The sequence below is a fragment of the Protomyctophum parallelum genome, assembly GCF_964188405.1.
Source record: "Protomyctophum parallelum genome assembly, chromosome: 12".
NCBI classification, from domain to species: Eukaryota; Metazoa; Chordata; class Actinopteri; order Myctophiformes; family Myctophidae; genus Protomyctophum; species Protomyctophum parallelum.
In genome coordinates, this window is record NC_139712.1 from 14,108,593 (window position 1) to 14,123,565 (window position 14,973).

General features: G+C 43.2%; 1 protein-coding gene across 1 annotated transcript in view; it reads right to left on the minus strand.

The window, feature by feature from the left end:
* The window catches only part of ccny (cyclin Y), a 49,675-nt gene continuing 34,702 nt past the window's right edge, over positions 1-14,973 (minus strand). Inside the window, exons 5-12 of the mRNA XM_083778207.1 lie at positions 13,583-13,683; positions 12,997-13,032; positions 11,773-11,830; positions 11,391-11,510; positions 6,106-6,272; positions 3,020-3,182; positions 686-1,326; positions 1-348 (exon numbers count right to left, since the gene is read on the minus strand). Of these exons, the coding sequence (XP_083634333.1) occupies positions 1,210-1,326; positions 3,020-3,182; positions 6,106-6,272; positions 11,391-11,510; positions 11,773-11,830; positions 12,997-13,032; positions 13,583-13,683 (762 nt within the window). The 3' untranslated portion in view covers positions 1-348; positions 686-1,209. The remainder of the gene's footprint in view (positions 349-685; positions 1,327-3,019; positions 3,183-6,105; positions 6,273-11,390; positions 11,511-11,772; positions 11,831-12,996; positions 13,033-13,582; positions 13,684-14,973) is intronic.

The following is a 14,973-nucleotide window of genomic DNA, read 5'->3' on the forward strand; positions in this document are numbered from 1 at the left end:
TCCTGAGAACCACTGGCCTAGCCAGCCATTAGATAAGGAGGACATCGCTGAGTCAAACCTCACAGGCCCTTTTCTAGTGCAGATATTGGTATCACGGTCATATTTTGTTAAAAAAACTGTCTTAAACAATGGCGTCTTCTCTCGTTTGGTCCTCCCGTTTACCCTTCCCAAGTTAGGTAGAGTGGTTCAGAGCCACTGGGGGGTGTAGCAGAGCCTTTGCCCGAAGAACAAAAGCCTAGTATCTTCTCCTGCCAAGGGGCATTGAGAAGTTTGCCTCCCCCAGGCCCCAGTGAAAGGGGATTAAGAAGGTTTGGTTCCCCCTGTTAAGGGGGAATTCCCCTAGTGTCCCTTCCTGCTAGCCTGGTTAATAAACCAGACTAATATCGCACAGACCGCGGGATATTAGTCTGGGGAGGCTCAGCTTGGATTTCATTTCCAGGGGGGGCGGGTTGAAACATTTTCTCTTTGACGCAATTGGTCAGAGCTACTGTCAGTCAAAGGTCCCAAGCATTGAAAGTCACTGTACCAAAGCCCACCCATATTGCATACCGTGTCCCGATTGGCCGCCCCATTTCTCTGGTGTAGGAAATGGGCGTACAATTGAGCCTCTCCAGACCGTAATCCGCCGGCAGGCAAAACATTTTTTGCCAACGGCTGATTCGGTCTGGTTTATTAACCAGGCTACCTTCCTGCATGGGAGACCAGTGTTCGAATTGCAGGCGTCACACTTAGTTGGGTTGAGTTCTTTTCAGCTATCAGGTGGGCTCCCCCACATCATTCCGTAGGGAAGCTCCACGTATCGTGGCAAGAGTCGTGTGTCTGTGCATTTCTTTCTGTGTATGTGCGTGTGTGTGTACACACGTCTGTGCCTTCCAGGTGAACAAACGCACCAATCCACAGGACTGTGCAGCCACCATGGCCGCATCCCTCAGTCTGTGGTGTGTCAAATGTGTGTCACACTGGCTCTCAACGTCAGGTCCGAGGACCACCAGGAAGTTCCAAATAGACCCCACCAGGTCTGTGACTCTGAGAGCGTACGAATGGAACCAAATGGACACGTAAGGGTTCATAGTTAGATCATAGTTAAATTAACATTTTACAGTGTAGTTTGGGGTCCTCTCTGTACACTCTCAGCCAGGGTTACAGAGCTGTGAAAGGGTCCACCCGGACCCCTGGTGGGTCCCGGGCCAGACGTTGAGACACAGTGTGTTAGGAAATGATAGCAGGAGACCAGCGGACCACGGTCAGGTTGTCTGCACTCACACACCGCTTCTTCATCGATTTCTTCAAGTCCTTGTATTGGTCATCACACAGCCTGGAGATAGCCTGAAAAACAAGAAATAGAAAGAAGTCAGAGATAGGCGAAAATACATAAACATGTATTTTAATATGGGAATTACACATACTTCAAACAAATAAAAATACTGTCCTGAGAAATGCATTTGAGATACAAAATACATTTAATAAAAACTCATGCAATGATTAGTCAATTTAATTCCTTTGCCCGGATTTCTGGGAATAAAAAATAAATAAAAACAAAAAAAGCGTTTTTTAATGAAACCACAATGTTTACCACTGTGTGTGAGAGCGCAGGCCAGAGTGACCTTGTTATTGTCAAAAGCTAGACAAGAACACGCCTGTACTTCACAGACACCAGGATAGATTTATAACTTAATGTAATTAAATTATCACAAATGTAAACCAACTTTAATGCATTGGATGAATGGACATTTCCACGAGGGTTCAATTCATTAGTTGAGGTGATACGAATATCTCAAGACTGGCCCTACTCTGCCTCTCATATGTGATTGAATTAGATCTGATCCTATGCCCAGCTTTGAGTGTGCGTTTGTAACCCATAGCGATGAATTGATTGGCCGAGTACGGAATTGAGGATAAAAACTGAGGACAGAAAATTGAGGACGCCAATTGTGATTGGCCGGAATGTGATGACGTATGATGATAAGAGCGCCCCTCACTTTACACGGGTGTGATTATTTTTTTATTCCACAGTATAAACCTGTGTAAATGTTTAAAATCAATTTGAGAATAAAATGACACAAATCTGAAAGTATCTCATCACAAATTACATCCCGTTGTTTTCCATCCAAGTCAAATACAAATTACAAAATACCATCTCTGATTAGAGTTTAGCATTTTCCATGAGTTTTTATTTTTAGACTTTTTCTTTTCAATTTAAGCTTTGATTACTTTTTTATGCAGGTTTCCTAGTTTAGCAGATATTTATATTTTTTTAGCCCTCACTACTGCCGACATCACTAGTGCGTCATAGTGCATGTGTTGTGACTGACGTGTCAGAGAAAACCATCTGTGTGTCATTTTGAGGGAAATACATTTTGCGTTTCAAGCACTCTTCAAATGTAGTGTTGTTCGGGGTGCTAGAATGAGTTGCTGACTCTAATTAGGCAACACTGTGTGTGTGTGTGTGTGTGTGTGTGTGTGTGTGTGTGTGTGTGTGTGTGTGTGTGTGTGTGTGTGTGTGTGCATGCACAGTACTTGTATTACTTGTGAGGGCCGGAGCCCGGATGTCCCCAAAAAGTGAGTAGAATTTGATAAATTAACACTGAGGAAAAATGTCCTTGTCCTCCAGACTCCTCACAAGAGAAATGGTTGTTTTACTGCATACTATAAAAGTGCTTCGGTTAGAATTTAGAGCTTAGGTTTACCTGCCAATTTCTACTTAGTTGTGTGCCAGTGTCGTGCACCAAAAATAGACGATCTATTCTACAAGCTCACTACACGTTGCAGCGTGACACATTGTCAGCCTGGCTAATAAGCCACACATATCACATTGTCACGTGTGATTCGCAGCAGGCAATTCTTTTTGCCAACGGCAGATTTGCGTCTGTCTTATTAGCCAGGCTAACACATTGTGACCTTGTAGGTGAGCAATTTTAAGCACGGGGGTTAGGCTTAAAATTGTGAAAATGGCATTTGTAAAATCAGCGTCCTAAGTTGTCCCCACAAGAATAGTAGAATTTGATTAAAGCTCATCCACCTCTAGTTTGTGGGCCTTGTCCTTGCTGAGCGGCTCCAGAGGGAAGCTGAGGTTGTTGGCCTCGGCCAGGGAGCGCAGGTCAAAGTAGTACTTAGCGTAGACGCTGGAGGGAACGTTGATGTTGAACTGTAGCAGCTCGAGGAACTGACGCTCCAACTCGTTCCTTCAGCAGCAGAGAGAGAGAGAGAGAGAGAGATAGAGAGAGAGAGAACACACAGGCAGGGGGCAGGGGAAGAGGTTTGGAAGGGAGGAGGGTTACAGGAAACATAGTTACAAGACGAGATTATCAGGTACAAAAAAAAGTTAAATCACAAATTACTTTACAATCTATTAATCACTTAATTGCTGGCGAATAACCAAGTGCTCTTTCCACAATGGCTGCCTGAGGAAGATCTGCCATATATTCTGTTCCGAATAAATAACCAACAAGTAACTCCGAAGACACGGTTGTCTACTCTAAGTGGCCCCCAGATGGACACCACCGGGGGAAAGGAAACTAGGCCGACCTAAGATCACCTGGCGCAGAACTGTCGAGGCTGAGCTGCTGGAGATGGGTCTCCCGTGGGGCACGGCACAACTGGTTGCCAAAGACCGTGATAGGTGGAGGAACATTATCGATGCCTTATGCCCCATTGGGGGCGAAGAGCATAAGTAAGTAATCACTTTATTTAGCCATTCTCTGTGGAAGACAGAAAGGAAGCAAAAAGGACAATAGACAATAATAATACTCTTTAGTACAAAGGTGTTCAGTAGTTCAAAGGCACCAAAACGACAGACGTGAATTGCTAGAGTGCACCCTAGCATCCCTATTCTGGGCATGTGAAGATATTGTTAGCATTTTGCATTGAAAAAGCAGGGTGTTGTGGCAACGGGGTGGCATTTCATTAACTTAATGGCAACCTGGCCGCCGTGTGACTATGGTCTATAGGTGAACATTTGGTGGAAATAGCCCATATGCAAGCTCAGCGTGTAACGTTTATTTGGTTTAGAGAGAGAAAAGGAGGGGACCAAGTATAGAACCTGGGGTTTAAGAGGTTATGTTCATTTAATGAACATTAAATGAACATGACTAGTGCCAAATTAGACGCTGCACTACGTATTGAAACTTGTGATGTTTTGAGTTTTGAGCATTCATTGTCTGCGGCAGTATATTGCAACACATTTTTGTCATGTTTAGTCTTGTTTTGATATTTGTATTGGCTGGCACAGACACAGACACAGACACACACACACACACACACTTGACAACACAGCAACAGACATGCTAAATTTAGATTGGTGTTAAGCTAAACTCTGCCTAATAATTCTTCCCGTCACCTCCACCCCTCCTCTCCTCTCCTCCTAATATCTAACACAATCAGGAATATTATTACAATATCAGTTTTGTAATCATCTGCCATTTGTCTCACATTAAAAGGTTTTGGTATGTCCTGCGATCCAATTAAGAGATTCCGTTATATTGTGTCCCAGTTCGCACTTCACCCGGCAGTTAGCGCGGTAGCATTTGTAGCAGGGATTAAGAAGACTGATGAGGTTCTTGCGAGGGAAATCCCTGCTTATATAATGAGCCTCTGTGCTGTCAAGCAGCCATGCGGGCGGGAGCAAAGATTAACAGCCTGCTGTGACATTGTCAACAGAGAGAATCTCAGCCACGCGGTTGACTGTCATGACAATGTGGTGGAAAGTAGCTAAATACATGAAGTCAAGTACTGCAGGCTTAATTAAGTATAATTATTTGTGTATGTCCATTTTAGAATACCTTATACTTCTACTCTGCGACATGTCAGATGCAACGATTGTATACTTTGCGTATCTAGAATAGTATTACAAAACAAGAAAGCATGGCTGATACTTATAGCAGACCTACAAGTTTTGAGTACTTTCACTGTGGTACTGCGAGTACATTTTGAGGTATTTTACTCATAACAGTAGTAGTGGTACTCACTGTATACCTTAACTTAAAGTTACGTAAAAAATCACAGTATTTCTTTAACCACTGGGGAAGGGGGACAGACAGACAGACAGACAGGCAGGCCGACAAGCCTGCACACTATGCGTCGTGATTCGTGTGCAGGGGTCAGAGGTCAGCGCCGCGGCGACACATCTGAGGTGTCACATTGCGTCTCAGAATACCACGGCTCCATTTCCTGTGGTGTTAGGACGGATGTGGCGGGGTATATATTGTTTTAAAGGGGGGCACTGAGGTTGACTCATGCACATGTTCTTCATTTCATCCTGGAGTCTTTGCATTGCTTTCATTCACACTAGTGAATTCTGCGTGACGGAAGTGACTATGAAGTGTCCATAATAACTATGGAAGTGTCGTATTTCAGGCGACGTGAATTGCCATTGGTTGGAATCGATGTTGCGAGGAAGACACACAACCAATGACAGGACAAAGTCAAATATAAAAGTCATAACCATGGTGTATAACAAGTATGTAAAAAATAAAAACAAAGATGACTGGTTAACGAAAAGCATGCGGAACAACTGCAACAAGTGTTCATCTTTTCCTTCGTCTAAACACACATTACAACAAACATAAAGGCCTCACTTCACAATCTTTAAGCATAATACTTGTGGTTCTATGGAGCAGCAATTAGGTTGTAGAGGTTGTGGTACATCTCCCCAAACCAGGTCATAAGCCCAAGCTGTCATGAGTGCATGCACGGACTCCTCTCAACTCGCCCCGTCTCAACATCTCTTCAAAGAGGGCTGACCCCCAGCCGTCCTCAGCATGCAAATGACACTGATTCCCATGCATTCCGATCAGTTTCGATCAGTGGTGCCTGAGATTTAAGAATAGGGCCCGACCGATATATTGGTTTGGCCTAGATTTTTGGCCTAGGTTTTCGCTACTTTTGCGGGACACTCTTGTACTATTAGACTTTTAATTTGCTAAATTACAAATTGAAACATGGAGATTTTGCCCGACTATCATGCCAGAACATTGGTGAATGTAAGGCACAGTAGTATCTCTAGCATGGCTTTGTGTTTGAATTACATAATACAGAGCATAATACAATATTTTGGAAAATTCAGGGGTGTGTGTGCGCGTGTACAGTACGTGTGCGTGGGTGACTCACATGTCCTCCACGGTGATGTCTTTGAGGATTTGACAGTAGTCCACGTTCCACACAGCCTGGTCGTCCCAGACCTTGGAGGCCAGAAGGATTGCACCCAGGACGATGCGCTTCCAGTTGGCAGGACAGATGTCTATCTCTGCATATGTCAGCAACCTCTCTAGGTACACCTGGGGCCAGACAGACAAGACAGCGAGATAGATTTGGTATAAATCAGAGGTTCTCAACCTTTAATGGACCAGAGGTATTTCTCTCTCTTTCTCTATCTCTCCCGCCCTCTTAGTTTAGTTAATTAGATGTATCTTAAACAAGCAGTCACTGTGGACAGTAGCACAGTGGTGCTGTATTCCCTTCTTAAAATTCAACTAACTTAGTTCCAAACCATACCCAGGGATGAGCGCAGGCAAACTATATGCAGGCTTTTCGGTTAATATGCGCTCGATATGCATTCATTCGAACATTGGACGTGTCAATCTGCGTGTTATGTGGGAGATTATAATGGAAGTCATACTTTTACACCAGGGGTCTCCAATGTTTCTCAGGCACAAGGACCCCTTAGCTGAGAGGGAGGTGAGGCAGGGACCCCCACTAGACCCCCACTAGATTTCATAGATGTGGCTTGATAGATATGTTTGACCACACTATCATCACTATCAACTACTATCATCTTTTATATAAAATGTTGAATTAATGTTAATTTCAGTCAGATAAGTCAATATTGTATTATAGAATGTGAATAATAATAATAATAATAATAATAATAATAATAATAATAATAATAAAACTTTATTTGTATAGCACCTTTCATGACATGAAATGCAGCTCAAAGTGCTTTACAGAACAATGGAGAATAAAAAAGAAAAGCAAGGCAACGACATTAAAAAACAAGCAGTAATGCAATACAGTGAGGACATGAATAACAAAAAATAAAAGATCAATTAAAAGCAATGTTGTAGAAGTGGGTCTTGAGCTGTGCTTTAAAAATGTCTACAGAGGCTGCCTGACGAAGGTACAGTGGGAGCTTGTTCCATGCTGACGGCCCGTAGAAGCAAAAAGCTGCCTCCCCGTATTTTTTAGTTGCCATTTTTTTAGGCAAAGCGAGCAGGCCAGCAGTGGAAGACCTTAGGGGGGCGGTTTGGGACATATTTAGGCAGGCAGTCATGTAGGTAGGAAGGTGCGAGACCATTGAGAGCTTTATACACAAGTAAAATAATTTTAAAATCAATCCTAAAAACAACCGGAAGCCAGTGCAGTGAAGCCAAAACTGGAGTAATATGTTCTCTCATCTTAGTTCTAGTTAAAACTCTGGCTGCTGAATACAAGTGTGGATATATTTTATCTTGGCGTTCATGCTCTGCTACATTTGTCTCCCTGCTCGACACAATTAGATAACCATCATTAACCATTAACTCTTAATCCGCCAGCATTTATTGAAAAATTAGGATCTAATTCACGCCAGTATTTTTTTCCATTTGAGCTCTTATTTTGAAAAGCCACATTTCCAGTCCACTAGCAGTAGACATAACCTAGGAAGCTGAACGGAGCTGGACAGGCCTTGTTTACAATGTGAATCCAAACCGGAGCTCTGGAGAGCTCCACATCACCCGCTCTGTGCTGTCAAAGAAACGCTGTTTTGACCAAAAATGCCATCTGGGACAAGGAATAGGAGATACAGGCGATTGAAAGAAACCAATTATTTTGGTGTTCAGACAGACAGCAATGAGCAAAACGCTCCCAAAAAATGTAGTCTCTGTGACACATCTAGGGGCCGCAATCTGCATTCAAAGATTTTACTAGAAGCTTTGTCATTGGTCAATTTTCCGGTCTACTTCCTGATCGTCATTCTGCAGTCGTCCTTTTTTTTTTTTTTTTTTTTTATCCCACGATTTTGTAACCCATTTTTCACCCCTGTGTCAATCATCTAATGTGATCCTGGGCTCTACACACCCTCCGCCAACCTGGGGAGAGCAACGGACTTAACTCATGCTTCCTTCATGCTTGAGTGTCCAAGTGTGGAGGGTGGAGTTTCCCTGGTTGGACGTAGCGCGTGGAAGGAACACGTTATTCCAACCAGTTCCTTTCCCCTCCATCAGGCGTCCCGGCTGGCCAGGGGGAGGCAGTTTAGAGACCAGGATTACTGCATGTTTTTGTGAGGGTACCTACCCTAGGGGACACGGGGAGAACATGCAAACTCCACACAGAAAGGCCCTTTCGCCAACCCCGCCTTCGGGTATGGGCACTGATGACGCGGAGGAGTTAACACGCCACCAGCACCCACAGCGCCCCGAGCGGGAATCGAACCCAGGACCTTCTAGCTGTGAGGCGACAGCATTACCAACTGTGCCACCGTGCCCTTTTTTTTTTTTTTTTAAACAATGACAAAGCTTTTATGAAAATCTTTGAATGCAGATTGTGGACCCTAGGTGTGTCACAGAGACTAAATCTTTTTTGTAAACCTGTGATGTGACAATAAAGTTGATTCTGTCCAGGCAGACACAAAACAAACAGCATGTCCTGTAGATAAACAGAGAGCCGGGGAGGGAGATGAAAGATTGAGAGCGGGAGAAAAAAACAGAAGGGGGGGGGGGGGGGGCATAGTGTGTAAAAACTGGAGTGACACAAAGGTGAGAACAGTCATCCGTGATCCTTTGAGTACTGACTCAACTCGTGCAGTGCTGAATTGGCTAATTGGGCAAAGTCATGCCTGGACGGGTTGTGTGCCAGTGGGGTGTTGACTGCAGCATCGCTCTGTTGTGCTTGCCAACAGCCCTCACCCCCCCACCCACACACACACACACACACACACAACATAACAATGATACGAATGGCAGATCAAGAACAGACAGAATACATGCTGGGCTGGATGGGAGGATACAAAAAGCTACTGTAGAAGACAGACTCTGTGATGTGCAGTGAATGATGGGATGATGATCTAGTTTGTAGCTCACTGTATTGACATGGTACTGACCATGATACTGTCATGATACTGACATGCTACTGACCATGATACTGACAAGCTACTGACCATGATACTGACAAGATATTGACCATGATACTGACCATGATACTGACATGCTACTGACCATGATAATGACAATATACTTACAATGATACTGGCCATGATATTGACCATGATACTGACATGCTACTGACAATATACTGACCATGCTACTGACATGCTACTGACCATGATACTGGCCATGATACTGCCAAGATACTGACCTGATACTGCCAAGATACTGACCTGATACTGACATGATACTGACATGATACTGACATGCTACTGACAATATAATGACCATGATACTGACATGCTACTGACCATGATACTGCCCTGATACTGACCTGATACTGACATGATACTGACATGATACTGACATGATGGCGATATGATAACAACCATGCTACTGACCATGATACTGAATCATGATACTGACATGGTGATATGATACCAACCATGATACTGACATGCTACTGACCATGATACTGACAAGATACTGACCATGGTACTGACATGATACTGACCATGATAGCGATATGGTACCAACCATGATACGGACATGATACTGGCCATGATACTGACATGATGGTGATATACCAACCATGATACTGACCATGATACTGACATGATACTGACCATGATAATCAATTTCTGTATGCTAAAGGGCAATCTAAACAATTCTAACTTAGATTTGGCCCCAGCCCCTTTCAGTGAATACAGATAGGTCAGACGGTTGGTGGGTGGTAATGTCCATTCGACTAAGTCCAGCCTGAGTGATGCATTCCCAGTGTAACCATTCCCTTCCCCAGTTCTCCTCTTTATATCGTCCTGTCTAAAGTTAGCGCATAACCACCAACCCACCACACCACTATTAAATTACCCATGATATGTCAGGAGACAATCTAGAGCCAGAGCATTTGTCGGAAGAGTGCTAGTGTGCATGTGTTTAAGAATTAGGCTTAAAATTAGCACAAGGTTTAGAGGTTGTGGTTGGAGTTATGTGTGATTTATACAGTGTACTTCGGATCGGGGGTTGAAAACGTAACAAAGTGAAAACCCCTTCCAGAGTGGAAATCTTTGAAAACGCTCTACCTGGCGTCTCCATGTAAATGGGCATAACGATGAATCGGTAAAACGTGTGAGATCATGGCTCACGTCGCTTATGTATATTGGTGCAGAGCCCTATAGGCGATATTTGAGTTCCTGGGATGAGCAAGTGCTCCCTTGCCCAGCTCATCCTAGGAATACAAATTTAGCGAGCCGCTGCATTGGTGAATGTAAACAGACAGCCGTGTGATAGGAAGTAGAACGGAAGTGGCTAGCTGGCGTCACCGCCAGCTAGCCACCTGGCATGCACCCTACAGCTACAGCATGTTAAATCACTGTTGAGTCTCTGTGTAAATGCTGAATAAAACGTGAGAACGCAACAGGACTTTGCCGTTGTCTCTACAGACCGTTGCCGTGTAAAGGTGGCCTTAGTTGCAGTGAAGCGATGTCGATGTTCTGCACAGACAATTGCGGATCTACAACCCCACAACGTGTCACAGTGCTATGCGTTGTGAGGCAGTGACTACAGTCAAATGTCCTCACAAGTATAACAATACTTCCGTGTGTGTGTGTGTCCGTCCGTGTGTGTGCGTCCGACTGTCCGTGTAAGCCTGACATATTGTCCATACTATGCACACGCGCCATCATGCTTGCACTTGTGCATCTGTCAAAAACCCAGAGAAACTCAATACTGGGTCAGCAGGTCATCTACTCCAGAGTCCATTAGCCCTCTGCTTTCAGCACCGCTCTGCTGAGGCATGTACACACACACACACGTCAGTCTGCTGGACACGCTGTGGAACTGCACCCACGCTACTGGGCAGTGGGCACATGAGTGCAGACATGAGGGATATTTATGATCCCTGTGGATGACAGATTGACTTATGTATCTCTCTGTCTCTCAATCTGTCTTGGTCACTCTCCCACTCCCTTACTACTCACACAATGTATCATGAAGCTATTAATGTTCCAAGTGAGTGAGCGAGAGAGTAGAGATTGGCAGATTGACTGTTTTGACCGACTGTGGAATATGAAGGCATTTTGGAGATGAAGCTGTAGCACCACATCATATATTCATTATTATTTATTTATTCATATTTCATGAACCGACTGCTGGTTGAGGAAAGGAAAGCTTAAAGAGGGTGGAAAGGAGAGCAGACAATTAGGAAACAACACTCCCTCCCAGTGGTGCGCGCACACACACACACACACACACACACACACACACGTGTCCACTCACCAGCGTGACGATGGCACATTCGGCGGTGAGCTGTGCAGCACTGAACAGCGTTCTGACGAAGCGATAGATCTGTTTCTGCTCCGGATCGTGTTTTTCGTAATCCGCAGGAATCTCCGACTTCTGAGATAAAAAAAAACAAAAAACAACAAAGATGAAAACAAATAGAGTCCATTATCACCAAGGGGTGTATGCAGAGGAACATATCGTCGCTGGTCGGGTGGAAACCTTATGTTCAAAACTGTTACTTTTCAGGATTTAAATTCAAAAATAGCAAAAGTAGCAGATCTACAAGCTCAAAAACACGTATATACATGAATGATGTTTTTGCAGTATGGGGGTAGAATGTTTCAGGGTAAATTATCTTCACAGAAACTGTACTTACCGTGAGCGGGTGGAGTTTCTCGTCAAATATGTCTAATACCGTTCTCCCCTCGACTTCTCTGGAAGGAGAGAAAATAATAATAATAATAATGCACTTGTGACTTTATTTATAAAGCACTTCACATTCTTGAAAATCGCAAAAAAACTAAAGACAGAAATGAAGAGGCCAATTTAAGAAAACCCTTTGTTTGTAAAAAGTTAGGTTTTTAGTCCAATTTTAACAGCAAAATAGAGGTCCTCAAGGACCCTTAGGGGTCCCCAGACCCCATTTTGGGAACCAGTGGCTTGCAGCCATCCAGCTGATATAAAGCTTCAAAGCTGTGTCAGCTTTTGTTCTGTCGATATCTTGACGATTGATGTTTTTCTTTTGCCAAACTGCCACCACAAATTAGTAACTTTGTTTTGCAGAGCTTATCTTTTTGGCAGCGTCTGCTCCGTACAATTTGATCTATTCCAAGTACAGTCAGTGGCCCATATGCTTCCAAAAATACAACACTTTGACGCAATCTATGTAGGAACAGGGAGTTTTATTCTTTCAAGTGAAAAGGCTAATTTGTCTATTTTCTGCTGATCCAATGTCCAAATCAAGCTTACGAAAAGAATCAGTCACTCTAATCTCTCACATTGTCCAAACAGTCCACAGAAGCCTGAAAAGATAACTCTCAGTCGAGACGTCACAGACCTATCAGAATCTCACAGTAGGCCCATGTAAAGAGCGTGGCATTTGGATGGAGCAGGGGTGGGGGACGGGGCAGCCGGCTGCCATTTTCAGTCAGCTTGGTCGTCACTTTTGTCTTCTAAAGGTCGTTTTATGATGACGTTCTTTGAGTTAACACATCGGTTCAGTTTTACCATTTAAACCAATTTACAATCTCACAACCCGAGGTGACGTGTTGTGAGCCTGTAGATCCACCATTTCCAAATAAATCTTGAAACATTTGTCCCTTGTCCCATTTTCAGATGGGGCCAAATACAATAATTTGGGGGTCCTTACAAAAATCCATGTCAAGTTTCTTTCATGTCGTTTCAAGTTTATTTTGTATTATTATTATTGTACATGACGATGATGTTTTTGTTCATTGTAGAGAGGACCACAATGGAACTAAGTCCTGAACTTGGTTGGGTCTCATCCTCCAATCATAATTGCACGATATTACTTTTCAAACTAAACGGAAAGATTGAGAGCCACAACTTAGCTGGTTATGAGAAAAATCATAATTCTCACCTGTTCTTTATGTGGTAGTAGATAGCCAGAGATACGCTGTGAAGGCAAACAGAGGGCGTCAAAATGCATTAATAGTGCTATATCTTGCGCCAATCTAAAAGCTCACAACGTGTCGATGTAGATCGGCAAGTTGAACTATTTTGAAATGTTTTCCAAAATAGTAAAAAAAAAATGGCAAAAAAGTTTAGGGATAAGATAAGACAGGGCCCCTAGAGCCTATATCAACAGGAATACATAGCAAATTGTATTCAACACACAGTTATTGTAGCATCACTGTCGGGTGGAAACTTGTAAGTCCAAAAGAAAACGTGTGACTTTTCAGGAAATGAGAAAATGTATCTGCGCACCAATGGATCCAATATGGTTATTATTTAGTCACAAGCTCTTGTTAGTAATGGTTAAATATTGATAAACCCCACAGAAAGACTCTTTCACTTTCAAAAATCTTCAAAAATAGCAGAAAAAACACATCTAAACACTTGTAGGTTGGCTATGTTCGCCAATTTCCTTACATCTGTGCAACAGACTTGTATACATGTGTGCATAATCTGCACATAGGAACACAGCTGTGCCTGTGGTGGTTTACCATTTGATGGTGTACTTGAGGTTGGGCTGACTGACGGTGCTGTCATCCAGGAAGATGGTCGAACACGAGCTGTATTTCCTCCTCACTGCGCCAGGATGGTGCTAGAAAACAAAACAAACACACACACACACATTATACTAGGACTATAGATCTAATCTGTCCAGGTCCTCAGAAAAATGTCATAGAAACTGTAAGTACTTCCCATTTTATTATCTTTATAAATACTCTTCCCCGTCAACCTCTTGTGACCTATGGGTCACATGTTTCTAGATGATTACAGAGAATACACACAATCCATCCCTAATCACAAGCTTACAGTACCGTTAACATGTTATATATCCCCACTTAAGCTGCACAAAAATGCACAAAAACCTACAGGTATGCAGTCTATGAACTGTTCAAAGTCCCTTGCGAGTTTTCACCATAAAACAAAAAGCTTCATGACATATTTGTTGTGGCTGTTTCACCCACTCTGTGAGAAATGTATGGAGGCACTATAGTGCGGCTAACCGTCAGGACTACAGAGTGGTTAGATGATTTATGTGCAGATGAGGAGCAGAGATGATGCTCTAGTCCAGGGTTGGGCAGAATTTTCAGGCACAAAAAACTTGGCGTGATCACCCAGGGCCAGACCGGTAAGGCTGCCAATTAGAAGACTCATAGAATAAGTAAATAAGGGAATAATGCACATTTTATGTACATCAAACAATAATAATAATAATTAATAATAATAATAATAATAATTGTCAATAGACTCATTGTGACATCAACACAACCAAAACTTTATTTTCCGGGTAGATAACGCTGGCATCGTCGTATTGGAGCAGCATTTTTCATTAACCTTATATCTGGAAGAACAGGACACTTGATATCGTTATTGTCTATTAATTACCGGTATATATTGTGATATATACCAGATATCCATAGACATTCGACCCTGACATCCCCGTTAGTTAACAAACATTCTGATCTGGTCTATTGATCACCTCAATGACCCAATCATCATTTGATGGCCTGGCAGATCAAAAAGAGGTGGTTGCCCACCCCTGCTCCAAGAAGTTCAGGCATGGTCCTCAGAGACCAGTACCACTGGCTGCTGCTGTTCTGTCCTAACAGAGAGCTCACAGCATGTCATTGTCCCTGGGGACCAGAGGTGCCAAATCCTTGCTATAGCAATCTGTTTAGCATGGTGCTTGTCGACATGGCGCATCTTCAAATGATGCACGAAGCGAAGTGATATGGGTGCAACAGTTAATGTGATGTGAATGTGATGTATAAACATTTCTTTGTTTTCATGTTTGTACAAAACTCACAGGCCTCTAGCCCTAAATGTATAGGGCTCCCATAGTGTCTATGCCAATGCACTAAACCACTTAAAGCCTCCAGTCTTA